Here is a 13,469-nt window from a genome sequence, read left to right on the forward strand (position 1 = left end):
CCTGGAGCACACCAAATGCCCGCTCCACATCCTTGCGCGCTGCCTCCTGACGTTGCGCAAAGTATATCTTCTTTTCATCTGCTGGGCACCTGATCGTCTTCACAAAGACGGGCCACATCGGGTATATCACAGCCGCCAAATAATAGCCCATGTTGTGCTGGTTGCCGTTGGCGACGAAGTTGACGGTCGGACCGACGCCCATGCACTGGTCGTTGAAAAGGGGCGACGACTGGAGGACGTTGATGTCGTTGTTCGACTCGGCTACTCCAAAATAGGCATGCCAAATCCACAAACGGTAGTCAGCTACCGCCTCAAGGATCATCGTGGAATTCTTGGCCTTGAAACCAGTAGTGTACATCCCTTTCCAGGCAACAGAGCAGTTCTTCCACTCCCAGTGCATACAATCTATGCTACCTAACATCCTCGGGAACCCGTGCTGATTCCCATGCATATCCAACAGAGCCTGACAATCTTCGGGGGTAGGTTTCCGAAGATACCTATCCCCGAATATCTCCCTAACACCCTGACAAAAATACTTCAGGCACTCTCGGGCAGTCGTCTCGCTGATGTGGAGGTACTCGTCGAACATGTCAGTCGCACCTCCGTATGCCAGCTGCCTGATTGCGGCAGTGCACTTCTGAATCGGCGTGTGGCCGGGTTTACTAGTCGCATCCTCCCGCACCCTGAAATACCCGTATCGACGCTCCAAAGCGTCCACGATACGCAGAAAGAGCGGACGATGCATCCTAAACCGTCGCTGGAATAGGTTCTCCCCAAACCGTGGCTCCGGCGCAAAGTAATCCGCGTACAACCTACGGTGGGTAGCGAGGTGGTCTCGGGGTACTATAGTGCGACGGTGGATGGGTCGAGGCACCGCCGGCGCCGAGGCCACTTCTTCCCCTCTCTCCGCGGCCTCCCGCACACGTGCGTGAATCAGCCGCATCATGTGTTCATAATGCCCATCACCACCACTGCCACTACCACTACCGGCCATTACGGATATATAAAAGAAATTTAGAGAGAGAGAAACTTGTTAATACAAGTGGTGCGAATGAAATGAAGTTCAATGGGATGTATTTATAGGAACTGCAAAAAAAACATTTAATGCAATAAACGGGAATTCCGCGCGGACGTCCATGGGAGTCAACGCAATGGCGGAAGTCCGCACGGAATTCCCTGTGGAATTCCGCGGAAAGCCGCGGAACTGCGAATTCCTCGCGGGAATTCCGTATCCGTGCATGATACGCACAATGACGGACGTCCGCCACGGAATTCCCGCACGCCGGTGGGAATTCCGCGTTGACGTCCGCCACTACTGATGCTCTTAGTACAAAAAAAGTATTAATGCTAATAATAGTAAACATGGAAGCAAGAATTTGTTTTTGATAAGGCCAATATGTGTCTCATGCGTGAGTCGTGACGACATCCGAAAGCACTGAATTGGACGGACGCGAGTAAGGAGCACTCCGCTGCCAGTGATACCATAGGCAACGGAGCGTGAGGGACTGCAACCTTTTTAATAATAAGTCATTTTTGTTAGGAAAAAAAGAGTATAAATGCTAATAATAGTAAACATGAAAGCAAAAATTTGTTTTTGATAAGGCCAACATATGTCTCATGCGCGACGACATCCGAAAGCACTCAATTGGACGGACGTGCGTAGGGATGAGCAAAAAAGCCGAAACCCGAATATCCGAACCGATCCAAACCGAAAATTTGAAATTCGGTTCGATTTTTTCAGTTTTTCGGTTCGGTTCGGATATAGTAAAAAAAACCGAAAAACTAAATTATATTTAATATATTAATTATTTATATATATAGAGAGAGAATACTTAATACTCCAACCCTAATAGAATGAAATTCATTCCCCCTCCATACTTTATCTCTACTCTATAAACCTAAGGGCACCCGCAACGCGTGCCGCCGGCGTTCCGCGTGCCGTTCCGCCGGAACGGTTTCGCCGCGGAACGCGTTGCGGCGCACCATTCCGCTCCCATTCCGTTCCGCGTGCCGACGGCACAGAACGCGGCACGGCTTGTGCCGCCACGCGCTGGGGCGACGTGGCGCTCCCCGCTTCGTGCGTGCTTCCCACTCGCCGGCCCGCGAGTGGGACACGTCAGCGATGACGCAATAATTAATTTTTTTTAAAAAAATATATTTTTAAAATTTTTTTTAACGGTCATATTACCGTTTTTTTAACTTTTTTTTATTTTTATTTTTATTTTTATTTTTATTTTTATTTTCTTATTCTATAAATACACCTAATTTATTACATTTCACACACACATCTACTCTTCCTAAACCAACATCAATTCCTCTCCAATTTTCTATTTCAATCTCCTTCACAAAATGTCCGGCGACGGGAATTACGGCGGTGGCGGCTCCGGTGGGTGGGATCTCAACCTGTTCGGCGATTGGGAGACCATGTACAACACACTTGGTGGTTCCGGGTCGTCGACGCCGGGCACCCAGGGGTCGGCGACGCCGGGTGGGTACCAACCACCCACTTTCGATGTGGATGCCTACGCTCGACCACCCGGCTCGCGGCTTTCTCAGGGTTTGTCCCAGATTCGGGAGGATATCCCCGTTGAACCCACCCAGGGAGGAAGCCGAGGCGGTGGAAGCTCTAGGGCTGCGTCTGAGGCACCAGAGGAGGAGGAGGAGGAACTGGAGTATCTGGGCCGGCATCCGTACAACAACGAAGAAACTAAGGCGGTGTACACCGCCTGGCTCACCGTCTCGTACGATCCCATCGTCGGGAACCAACAAGCCGTCAAGTGCTTCTGGGAAAAGGTCCGTGATGTCTACCACCAGACTAAGCCGAAAGGGGCTCGGAAGCGCAAATATACAATGCTCCGTGCTCACTTTGGCCGAGTCGACGCACAGGTCAAAAAATTTTGCGGCATCTACTCGGCCGAAGCTGCGAACTACCAAAGAGGAGCTTCGGGCGCCGACATTCTGAGGGCGGCTTTGCGCGTCTTCTACCAGGACACCGGTCTACAGTTCAAATATGTTGATATTTGGCAGCTCGTCAAGGACGAGGAAAGGTGGGCCGGCGGTGTCCGCTCGAGCTCGGGCTCAACCTCAAAGCGCATGAAGCACACGGCGAGCGGCAACTACTCGTCTGGTGACACCGGTGAGGCCAGCGAGGGTGAACCGCAGGTGTTTGGGGGTACGGGGGATCCAACGCCCGACGAATACGGGGGATCCAGCCGTGGGCGCCGTCGGCCGCAAGGGACGAAGGCGGCGAAGGCGGCTAGAGCGAGGAAGGGCCGAGGCGAATCAAGCCAGTCGGCCTCGGGATCGGGCTCGCGGGGAGGCTCGGACACACTTATGGTGGCGTACATGACCGCCACAATGGCGGACACTTCCCGCTTCTCGTACGCCCAATTCACGGCCTGGTGGAACGGAATTGTGTATATGGCAGCACAACTTGGCCTTCCGACTCCCCCTCAACCTCGACCGCCTCTGGAGGATGATTCGCCGGTGGAGTAGTTTTTTTATTTTCCCACGTTTAATTGTGTGTTTTTTATTTTGTGTTTTTTATTTTTTTAGGATTTTAATTGTGTGCTTTTTTTTATTTTTTTTAAGTTTAAGTTGAATTTTTTTTAATGTTGTGTGTTTTTTAATAAAGTGTGTTTGTTTTTTATTAAAGTGTGTTTATTTAAATTGAATTGGGTTGGAAATAAAAAAAAATGAAATTGAATGAATAGTAATTTAAGGAAAGGTTAAGGAACGGTTAAGGAACGAAGGGTTGCAGGTTCCGTTCCTTAGTTAAGGAATGGAGTAAAAAAGTACAGTGGGGCCCTCAAATAGTGGTTTAAGGAACGGTATAGGAACGGTATAGGAACAGCGTTGTGGATGGCCTAAGAGCACCCACAACCGTGCTCTTGCCAGCGGCACGGTTGTGGGCCCGGGCGGTACTATTCATGCCTGCTCTCTGGCAAGAGCACAACACCCACAACTGTGCTCTTCCGCAAGGACGAGCACAATTAATATAAAATTCAATTACACAAAAACATTTTCATAATACTAAAAAAACCACAATAAAAATTACAAATTACAAATAAAATAAAAAGACATAATTAAAATCCTAAAAATTAAAAATTACATAATTAAAATACTAAAAATTAAAAATTACATAATTAAACTCCTAAAAATTAAAAATTACATAATTATTGGCTAATATTACCCGAGGAAGACTACGCATCCGGCGGCACCAACCCCAATTGTTTTTGGAGACCCAATATCATGGACTCGTGCGTTTGAAGTTGCGTGGGGGTCATAGTTGACCTATCGGCCATATTGAGTTGGGCCAAAAGGGTCCACAACGAGTTGTTCGGGGGTGGAGGTTGAACATAGGGTGCGGGTTCGGGAGCGGGGCCAGATGGAGTCGCGGCGCGACGGCGTTCGGCCGCCGCCTTCTTCCTTCCTTGCGGTCGGCGTCGGGGCTACCGAAGTTAGCTTCGGCGAGTTGGCTAGCCACTTCTTCGCCGGCGTCGGATAGGGATGCTGACCGTGAGCGTTTGGAGGAGCCGCTAGAGGAGGATGTTACGCCTCCCAGATACTTCGGGTGCGTCCTCGTTTCCTGCCAAACATTAAGGTATTTGAACGACTTACCGTTCATGGATTGGTAGGTGCTCAGCGAGGCAGTGATGATGTCGACCTCGCTCCGCCCGCTCCCGACATTCCACGACTCCTGGAGAAAATAGCCGTTGAACTTGCCAATTTCGTCGTTGGCTCGGCCGATGCAGTTGCGCACCATACTCTCGTTGCGCTCGATCGTTCCCGGTGGCCGGTTTGCATTGTACCGCCGAGAGACGCGCCACCAAAAGTGATCGCCGGATTGGTTCGTGCCAACCACCGCATCTTCGGAGATTTCCAAGTACGACTTGAACAATCTATCCATCTCCGCCGGTGAGTACGGTGTGCGGACACCGGCGCGAGATGGAGGAGTCTGCGTTTGGGAAGGGACGGGAGGCCTAGGCTCCGGAGTCCACCCATATCGCCCATCGGAGCCACCTTGGTCGTCGACCGGGTATGGCCGGTAGCCACCCGGAACGCCCGAATCTTGGGTTTGAGGAGGGGCCGAATATTCCGTATCCGGACTAGGAAACGGTTGCGAACCGAACCATTCGGGGTTCCAACCGTGGGAGCCGCTTGGGTTGTCGTCGTGACCGGACATAGTGGTGTTGTAGGGTGTGAGATGAAGATGAAAATGGATATGAGAGATTGAAGATGAGAATGGAGATGAGAGAATGATGATGAGAATTGTGTAGTGAAAGTGTGAATTTTTGGGAGTGAAATTGGGGGTATTTATAGATGAAAGTGTGTATTTTTGGGGTAAAAAAAATGAAAAAAAAAATTAAAAAGGTGTAAAAAACGGTTATAAACGGATATATATTTTTGGGGAAGTGAATTTTTTTTTTATTTTTTATCGGTTTTTTAATTAAAAAACCGATTTTTAAAAAAAATATAAAAAAATTTTAAACTCAACGGCTATGCCTTTGACGAATGGGAGGGCGACACGTGTGCGTCCGCTGGCACGGACGTGCTCGATACATCGAGCAGCGCCGTGCCAGCGGCGCTGCTGCAGCGGCGGCGGTGGCGACTTTCGCCACCGCTGCGGATGCTCTAAAACTCTCCATCTCCAATCCTCGCAAGTCCAAATCGACGGCTATCTCCTCCACATTCCAGATCATCGCCTCCAGCCCGTCGCCTCCTCCCTACAGTCGTGCTCCAGTCCGTTGCCTCCTCCCTACAGCCGTGCTTCAGTCCGCTGCTGCCTCCCGTCCCCACTTCGTCGCCTCTCCACCCGACCATCCGTCGCCTCCGCCCTTCAGCCATCCACGCTACCTTCAGGAAGCTAGGTACAGATTCAGACTTATGTTTATGCATTAAAGGGTAAGATGTTCATGCCCAGATTTAAAATTTCGATATTGAGCTATATAGTTTATATATTGTTACTTCGTCAGATGATGAAATTGTGTGTTGTAATTTTAATATGTTGAAATTGAGTGTAATTTTCTCCAATTTACTGATTACATATGGACATATGGTCAAATTGAGCATTTTCCCTCTACTGTTATTAGCATTTTCAATAATATTATTGTAATTTTCTTAATGTTTCCTCTTGTAGGTGTTGAATAATAAAAGTGAAACTGTTGGAGATGTCATTGGTATTTTTGGAAGTTTGAGCAAGAAAAAGTCACGAAGGCTTTAGATCTAGAAAGGAACTTGCAGAGAAGTTGAACAGAAATCTCCATTAGTTAATCATGTTGCCTATATATTTATGAAATTTTATTTTTGTTGATGGTGATGTTATAGCCTAAATATTTATTTTTGTTGGTTGAGATGTTAATCATGCTATGGTTTTATTGTGAATACTGGTTTTAATTTTGTTTTTTCGGTTTAATTCGGTTTTTATAGTTCGGTTTTCGGTTTTTATAGTTCGGTTTTAATTTTCACCTAAATTCAATTTTTCGGGTTCGGTTCGGTTTGGACAAAAAATCGAACCAAAATCTGAATGGTCACCCCTAGACGCGCGTAAGGAGCACTCCACCGCCAGTGATGCCCAAGGCAACGGGGCACGGGGACTGCAACCTTTTTGGGATATGGAAGTTTGAGGCAATAACATGTCTATATTATCCTCAATGTTCTGGGCTGCAAATGTGCTCCACTGTTGTATTCAACTATTTGTATTAGTACTAGCTAACAAACTCGTATTATTTTTAAAATTTCATGTATAAATCTTGCAATTGTTGGGGCTTCAATATGCGTGTAATAATTTTAAATTTCAATGTTTGAATTTTTGAGAGTGTATTTTTTATATGATTCATTGTATTAAGATAAGTTTTTTGCAAAATCGATTAGTACTAATAATATTATAAGAATATTTTGTTCAGTTTGTCGGGTACTTAAATGCATCTCCACATTTCAAGGTGTCTCCATTGGGCTTATGCCTGATAAATTAGTCAGTCAGTATGATTCCCACTCTTCCAATCAAAAATTTACTACTACTTGATATTCAAATAAAATAATTTTCCCCAATGTCCACTTTTTGGAAAGAAAAAATCATGTAATTTTAGTTTAGTTTTTTAATTTGGCCCAATGAGATTTTTTTTCAGAATTTATAAGCGGTTTGTGCACCTCCAAAGTTGTAGCATGCAGGGGCAAGAATTTTTGTTTGGGCCAAATTTAAAAAATTATAAACTTAAAATCACATATTTTCTGACATAAAGTAGATAAAATTAAAATCAGAACTCGTGACCGTAGTGTTGGTTGGGTTTACCTTCATCTTATATAGTAGTAAGTCACTTTTTTTAAAGACGATCAATAATTTTTTTATGCTTAATGCAATCATAATGAATTCCCAAACATCTGGCGATTTTGGATGCGTTGATATCAATGACGACATTATTTTGATGAATTATTTCTTCAATCATATTTTAACTACGGAAACACCTACTGAAAATCTAACAATATCAAATTCCATCGTGGAAGACATAATTTTTTTTTCTGAATACCTGATCTATGCATAATATCATTAAAAATGGATACATAAAATCACCAATAAGTCCGAAAACGTATTTGTAAATAGGCATGAAAAAGTATCTAAAAATATAGATATTTGTACCTTTTCGAAGTAAGGAACCAATGATTCCTTATCTATCATGCGATCATACTTGACCTATTGGTGGGAGGAGAAACGTCTCGTCAGCCAATTTAAGGAGTAGGTTTCACTTCCTCGCCTTCTTCCTCGTCCTCGATCTTGGCCGTTTCCACCTTGATTTGCTGCGCCATGTCGTAGGTCGCGTGAACACCGAACAAGACGTAATACATGAGCATGATCCACGTGCACACGCCGAACCTCACAAACGTCGCGCCGCTCAACGACCCCATCAGAAACACGTTCATCGCGATCGACAGCGACGGCAGCCACGGCACCAGCGGCACTCCCCACACCTTCGGCGCCCTCTCCTGCGGCAGCATCACTGCGATCCCCAGCGTGGCCGCGAACCACACCGGGACCGTGACGGTGTACCCGACCCACCCCCCCTGTTTCAGCCCCCAGTAGGCCGAGGTCCCCATCGAGGAAGCTATGATCAGCAGCACGAATGCTGCCAATATAGCTACATTCGCCCGGGGCGTCACCCCGGGCATGTAGTAGCGCCGGACAAGCAGCGCCACAGCCATCATCATGAATATGAAGAGAGTGCTCACGGAAAGGAGGCTCGCGAGCACGTCGAGGCTCGAGAACAGGGCTACCACGGCGCTCGGGATGGTGACGAGGAGCGTTGCATATATGGGAGTACCGGTCTTGGGGTGGACGAGGGCGAAGAAGGGCGGGATCATGTGGGACCGGGCGATGTGGGTGGTGTAGCGAGCCTGCCCGAGTGCCCCCACGAGGAGGACCGTCGTCATCCCCTTGAGGGCGCCGAGATCGACGAGATATTTGGCCCATTTCATCCCAACGTTCTGGAAAGCTATGGAGTAAGCCGCATTGGTGTCTAACTCGGTGTAGCTCTGCATCATGACTAATGAAAGCGCCATCAGGCAGTAGATTACGGTGATCAGCGACATCGACCCGAGGAGCCCGATGGGGATGTCTCTCTGCGGGTTCTTGGTTTCCTCGGCCATGGTGGCGATGTTGTCGAATCCTCCGTAGGCGAAGTAGACGATGGCGGCGGCTTGGAAGACCCCGGTGGCCTCGTAAGGGAAGAAAGGGCGGAGGTTGGAGGCGTCGGCGTGAGCGAAACCTGCGACTATCACGAATATGATTACGGCCGTGTTCACGGCCGACGCGATCCAGTTGAGGTAGGAGGTTTTCTTGGCACTCGTGATCGCGATCGTGGCTGCGAGGAGGAGAATTCCGGCGGCCAGCGGATCGAGTAAGTCGAAGCCGTCGGCGAGGTTGGTGTGTATGCGCAACGAGTTGGGATGGCGATCGAGGAGAGTGGTGAAGTAAGACGTCCAGCCTCTGGCGACTGCTGCTCCTCCGATGATGGATTCGAGAAGTATGTTTCCTGCTGCTATGAAGGCTGCGAGATCGCCGAGTTCGACTCGGAGGTAAGCGAACGACCCGCCGGCAACGGGGATCTCGACTGCGAACTCGGTGTAGCAGAAGACTGAGAGCATGGCTGAGATTCCGGAAGCCACGTAGGACAAGACTATGGCCGGACCCGCGTGGTCGTGAGCCTCTTGGCCGGTGAGGACGAAGATCCCGGTGCCAATGACAGAGCCAAACCCGAACCAGATGAGGTCCCACCAGTTGAGCTGGCGTTTCATGCTGTGCTCGCTCTGTCTGCGGAGATAAACGAGTTCTGTTGTTTCATCGGAGCGGCTGAGGACGCGGTCCTTCAATCGGAGCTTGGTCTGGGACAGGGCAGCGGCGTAGGAGCTCAAATTCTCGAAAGACTTCTCCGGGAAGAAGTCTTGCTTGCTGAATCTCCAGTAGCTTCTTTGTTCAACATCGGATTCAGTTCCCATTTCTGCACTCTGCTATTATTCCTAAACCAGATCAAATAAATGGATGATATGAGAGAAAATAAGGTGAAATTTATTACCTTATCTCTTTCAATGGTGAGAGTTCACAAGAGAAATCATCATCTCTGTCAGTCAACTGTCAAGTAGCGGCCGTGAGTGGATGGCAACTGAGATGGCGACGGCAACGGAGATGGCGACGGCGGGATATATATTAGAAGAAAAAACTGGCATTTGACATTTATTACAAGTAGACAAAGTATCTTGTTATAGTCATCCTGCATTATTTGACCACACATTTCTACTCCAAATCAAGCCAAGATTATGAGCAGTGAAACACCTATAGTCAAGCATGGTCGACTTCGTAGGTCATAATCGAGAAGGAGACGTGCAAGAGCCATGGAAATTAGGAAGCCAGCCAATTATGTCTTATGTGATTGTCCCACCCCATGTGACAATTGATGAGATGACAACAAAGGAATCTGTGGTTGTGGTCTTCGGCCGGACCAATGCAACGATAATGACCCATACTGGGTCGATTTCAATGCTAACTACATTAAAAAACTACTCCACTACCTAGTTGCTTACTACAATGACAGCAATAACTAAGTATATATATTCAAGAAAACAAGATCCTTCTGTCATTTCACCTTTCACAGTGTCAGTAAACAAAATTTAACAGTGACTCATGTTTGAACTTATAAGATTACCGCCAAGATCTCCATGCCTTCTTCATTTTGCTCCCGACATACTTCACTCCGTGAACTGCACCAGCGGTTAGTAGACCTGCAACCGCCTGTCTTGCACTCGAAACCATGACTTTGCGTCTCAGGGTCTTCCGGATGCAATCCGCAGCCTCTTCCTTTTTAATTGCTAGTCTCTGTGCAGCTCTACCTAAAATACGATTAACCCAACGGAACGCCATAAAAACTTTGCTGTATAAACATAACAAAAATGCAAAATAAGGAGGTGCTAGATTGACTGCTTCCCTAAGCAATGGACATAGCTAATGAAATGGCGATGAAGCAGTAGAGCTCACCCGCCCAATGATTTATCGTACCAGATTCGTCAATTGGTTTCTTCTCTCCAAGTTTCATCCTAGTACGGCATCTGAGAGGCAGAGGAAGTGAAGACACGAGGGAGCACGTGGTAGATGGTCCACAATCCTGATTCAACAATCCAAATATGTCACAATCTCAACTTTTGCTATTTCCTTTGAAACTTAGCAATATGTGCAACCACAATCTGTAATTCTGTATGGACCTTGAAATTTGGACTGACCTGGATTAAATTTAATTTTTGGTCACCAGAAGATGACGTTCTAAGCAAGTCTTCAGCTGCAAATTCCTCTATAAATGGATTGTACATTTGTTGGAATAACTCAAATTGTCCTTGTACAATCTTTCTCACCTGAGAAGTGTGCATAGATTCAAGTATGGAATTCAAATTTCAAGTAAACACACACAATTTCGAGTAAGTTCCTGAGCCTTCAATCATCAGTACCTTGTTTCGATCCTCTGCGAAAAGCATTCGTAAGTCACCCATGTATGAGAGGCTACATATTTTGGCGTACAACTCTTCCTGCAAACATATCATGCTTATTACTGCTAACCCTTTTACCTTTACACGACTTCGATGAAACTGAGAAAGGTCCATACCTCACTGAATTTTGATGGCAAAAGCAGGAGGGCAGCAGCTGTTGCAGCCTTCAAGTTTACAGAGTTGAGTTTTTCTATCTCTGATTTGTCTACTACGACGTTAACCTACAATACACAGATACTTGAGATACTATATAGGTAGCATCCAGTAAAACAGAAGCATACTTTACAAGCAGAAAGTTTTAGCAGTGTTAAAGATGAAATGCATTAATTAGTAATCCAGGTATTGATGCAAAACGTACCGGTTTCTGCAAACGGCCACTCAGATAGAAACTCTCCCAACCTGATATGTCCCGAACAAGATCATTCATGCGAACAACTCCATATTTAAACATCTGCAGGAGATTTCATGTCAAAATCTCATTTCAGTATATCTAATATGTAAAGAGAGATAACAACCATAAATCACATGTTAAAACATCGCAATAAGAGTAACGATAAAAAATAATTACCCGGTCTCTGTGAGAAACAAAGGGATTGAAATGTATGCGGACACCAATATGATCTGCAACCCCAGTTATCTACTAGGAACAGAAAAAACAATATCAATCTTGCAAGCCGCAAAACATCCAAAATGAGAAGAGAGATGTGAAGTATCACCAGCTGCGCTCCCCCAAGGTGGACCATCCATGACGCATAATGATCCCGATTTAATTTCAGATTCTTGATCCCAAAAGACAAGTATATTCCATCAGTTGCTAATCAAAACAGAGATAGAAAGAATGGAGCTTCGGATAAAATTATTAACTGCTATGATCATAATTCATACATATACCTCTGTGTGCCATTGCTGTGGATTTGCTACACCAAGAATGTAATCTATCATGGATGTCTGAAACAAGGATTTAAGAGAGAGACTCATAAAGCTACACGATGGCATAATGTTTCAGTCACAGCGCTTTCGTGCTAGTGTTAAATTCAAAAATAAGTTGTGGAAAATCATCAGCTCCAGTAAATGAATAGAAAAGAGAAGATGATTGCACCTTATCAGAATTGTTTGGATGGAGAGAGGATCCATATATACAAGCGAACTCAACAGGAGGCAGAGTGTCGAGAAAACTTGTGTGATCGGGTATCTTTTCAGCATCCATTGACTACATTCAGCAAATGCAACACGGTTAGAACTTTTTAAAGACATGATCAAATCCCCTGACGAACTAATTATGCATATTAACACCATCAATTAATTCTTCAAATGCCCAAAATAGTACTCCACTCAAACAAACAACGAAAAAGCCCTCTTTTTTGTCAGACATTTCATTGAACATCTCAGTTGCATTGTCTGACTGTACCAATATAAAGTTGGACTGAACAGAAATATAGTTCGGCTTATAATCAAGTACACAAGTCTCAGAACAAAAGCGTCAACAACCATAAAACAAGTGATCTCAAAGTCTCAAACCAAGACTCAAATGCAGCCCCCAAACATGAGATCAAAGATAATAAAAGGTCAAACTTGATGAGCTTTGAGATTCATCATTTAAAGAGATGCAATTATTGACACAATGTGGCTAAAGACTCGGGATAATTATACAATTGTCCAGTTCACTTAAAAAATTTGCTCCAATCATATGTTACATTTCGAAAAAGGGACACATATTTATAAACTGACCAAACAAATTGGGAAAAATTAAATTGAGTAGCCATCATCAAATTTCCACATTGACCGTTGCACATGTAAAATACAGAGAACTACTTCATCAAGCGAAAAACTTCGCCGTAAATGGGGGAAAACCAGAGAGCATTACCCGAAGCTCAGAGCGAGGGAAAATTGAGCAACTATGTCTGAATTGGCTACGGTTTCGTGTGGAGAGAAATGATTGACTTAAGAGAATCTAGTTCAACAAGTAGGCTGGTAGCTTGCCTGCATCACCATATTAATAGTCTCCGTCAATCGTCCTTGTGCTTCTGAATGCAAAAAAGCATTTCAAATTTCTCGTCGTTATTAATTTTATCAAATATAGTAAAAAACCGAAATCGGGAATACTCAAATAAACAATGAAAAATCAATCTTTGTCTAACCAGACATTTCATCGAACATCTCAGATGCATCGCTATAATGTACCGAAATGGAGGCGGATTGAGCAGTAACCACTAACCACTGCCGCTTATAATGATGACGGAATCCCCAAGCTGTATGTATGTATGCTTCTTTCCAATTGGCTTATGAAGATGATGATCGTTAACGATGAATTCCCCAGCACCGCTTCAAGATTTTACTCACTCTCCCGCCTATTTATCTGTTAATTTATTATATACCTATAAATTTGTTTTGACAGTTCTATAGTAATTTAGTATAGTAGAATGCTTCTAATATGATCATTAATT

The 13,469-nt window shown here is 45.3% G+C and overlaps 2 protein-coding genes and 1 long non-coding RNA gene across 14 annotated transcripts; 1 reads left to right on the forward strand and 2 right to left on the reverse strand.

Moving 5' to 3' along the window:
- Positions 1-5,419: 5,419 nt before the first annotated feature.
- LOC121774595 lies at positions 5,420-6,396 on the forward strand. Its single transcript, XR_006044948.1, has 2 exons — positions 5,420-5,904; positions 6,140-6,396. It is a non-coding gene; the product is annotated as an uncharacterized LOC121774595 (long non-coding RNA).
- Positions 6,397-7,419: 1,023 nt separating this feature from the next.
- On the reverse strand, positions 7,420-9,931 carry LOC121774600 (cationic amino acid transporter 5-like). 3 transcript variants are annotated; one of them, XM_042171449.1, is made up of 2 exons: positions 9,567-9,931; positions 7,420-9,498 (listed from the first exon to the last, which is right to left on the reverse strand). In XM_042171449.1, exon 2 carries the CDS (start codon positions 9,487-9,489, stop codon positions 7,726-7,728), a length of 1,764 nt encoding a protein of 587 aa, XP_042027383.1. In that variant the 5' UTR covers positions 9,490-9,498; positions 9,567-9,931; the 3' UTR covers positions 7,420-7,725. The 3 variants fall into 3 exon arrangements, with proteins under 3 accessions (XP_042027383.1, XP_042027384.1, XP_042027385.1); XM_042171450.1 differs by having other exon boundaries at positions 7,420-9,501; XM_042171451.1 differs by having other exon boundaries at positions 7,420-9,510.
- Positions 9,932-10,076: 145 nt separating this feature from the next.
- Positions 10,077-13,434, reverse strand: LOC121774602 (phosphatidate cytidylyltransferase, mitochondrial-like). 10 transcript variants are annotated; one of them, XM_042171457.1, is made up of 12 exons: positions 13,241-13,434; positions 12,890-13,005; positions 12,125-12,235; positions 11,917-11,973; positions 11,742-11,804; positions 11,594-11,662; positions 11,384-11,476; positions 11,142-11,246; positions 10,987-11,064; positions 10,765-10,893; positions 10,523-10,649; positions 10,077-10,377 (listed from the first exon to the last, which is right to left on the reverse strand). In XM_042171457.1, the coding sequence occupies exons 3-12, from the start codon at positions 12,230-12,232 to the stop codon at positions 10,190-10,192; spliced, it is 1,017 nt and encodes a 338-aa protein (XP_042027391.1). In that variant the 5' UTR covers positions 12,233-12,235; positions 12,890-13,005; positions 13,241-13,434; the 3' UTR covers positions 10,077-10,189. The 10 variants fall into 10 exon arrangements, with proteins under 10 accessions (XP_042027391.1, XP_042027389.1, XP_042027393.1 ...); XM_042171455.1 differs by having other exon boundaries at positions 12,890-13,049; XM_042171459.1 differs by having other exon boundaries at positions 13,207-13,434.
- Between the last annotated feature and the right edge of the window lie 35 nt (positions 13,435-13,469).

The sequence above is a fragment of the Salvia splendens genome, chromosome 17 (genome assembly GCF_004379255.2).
Source record: "Salvia splendens isolate huo1 chromosome 17, SspV2, whole genome shotgun sequence".
NCBI classification, from domain to species: Eukaryota; Viridiplantae; Streptophyta; class Magnoliopsida; order Lamiales; family Lamiaceae; genus Salvia; species Salvia splendens.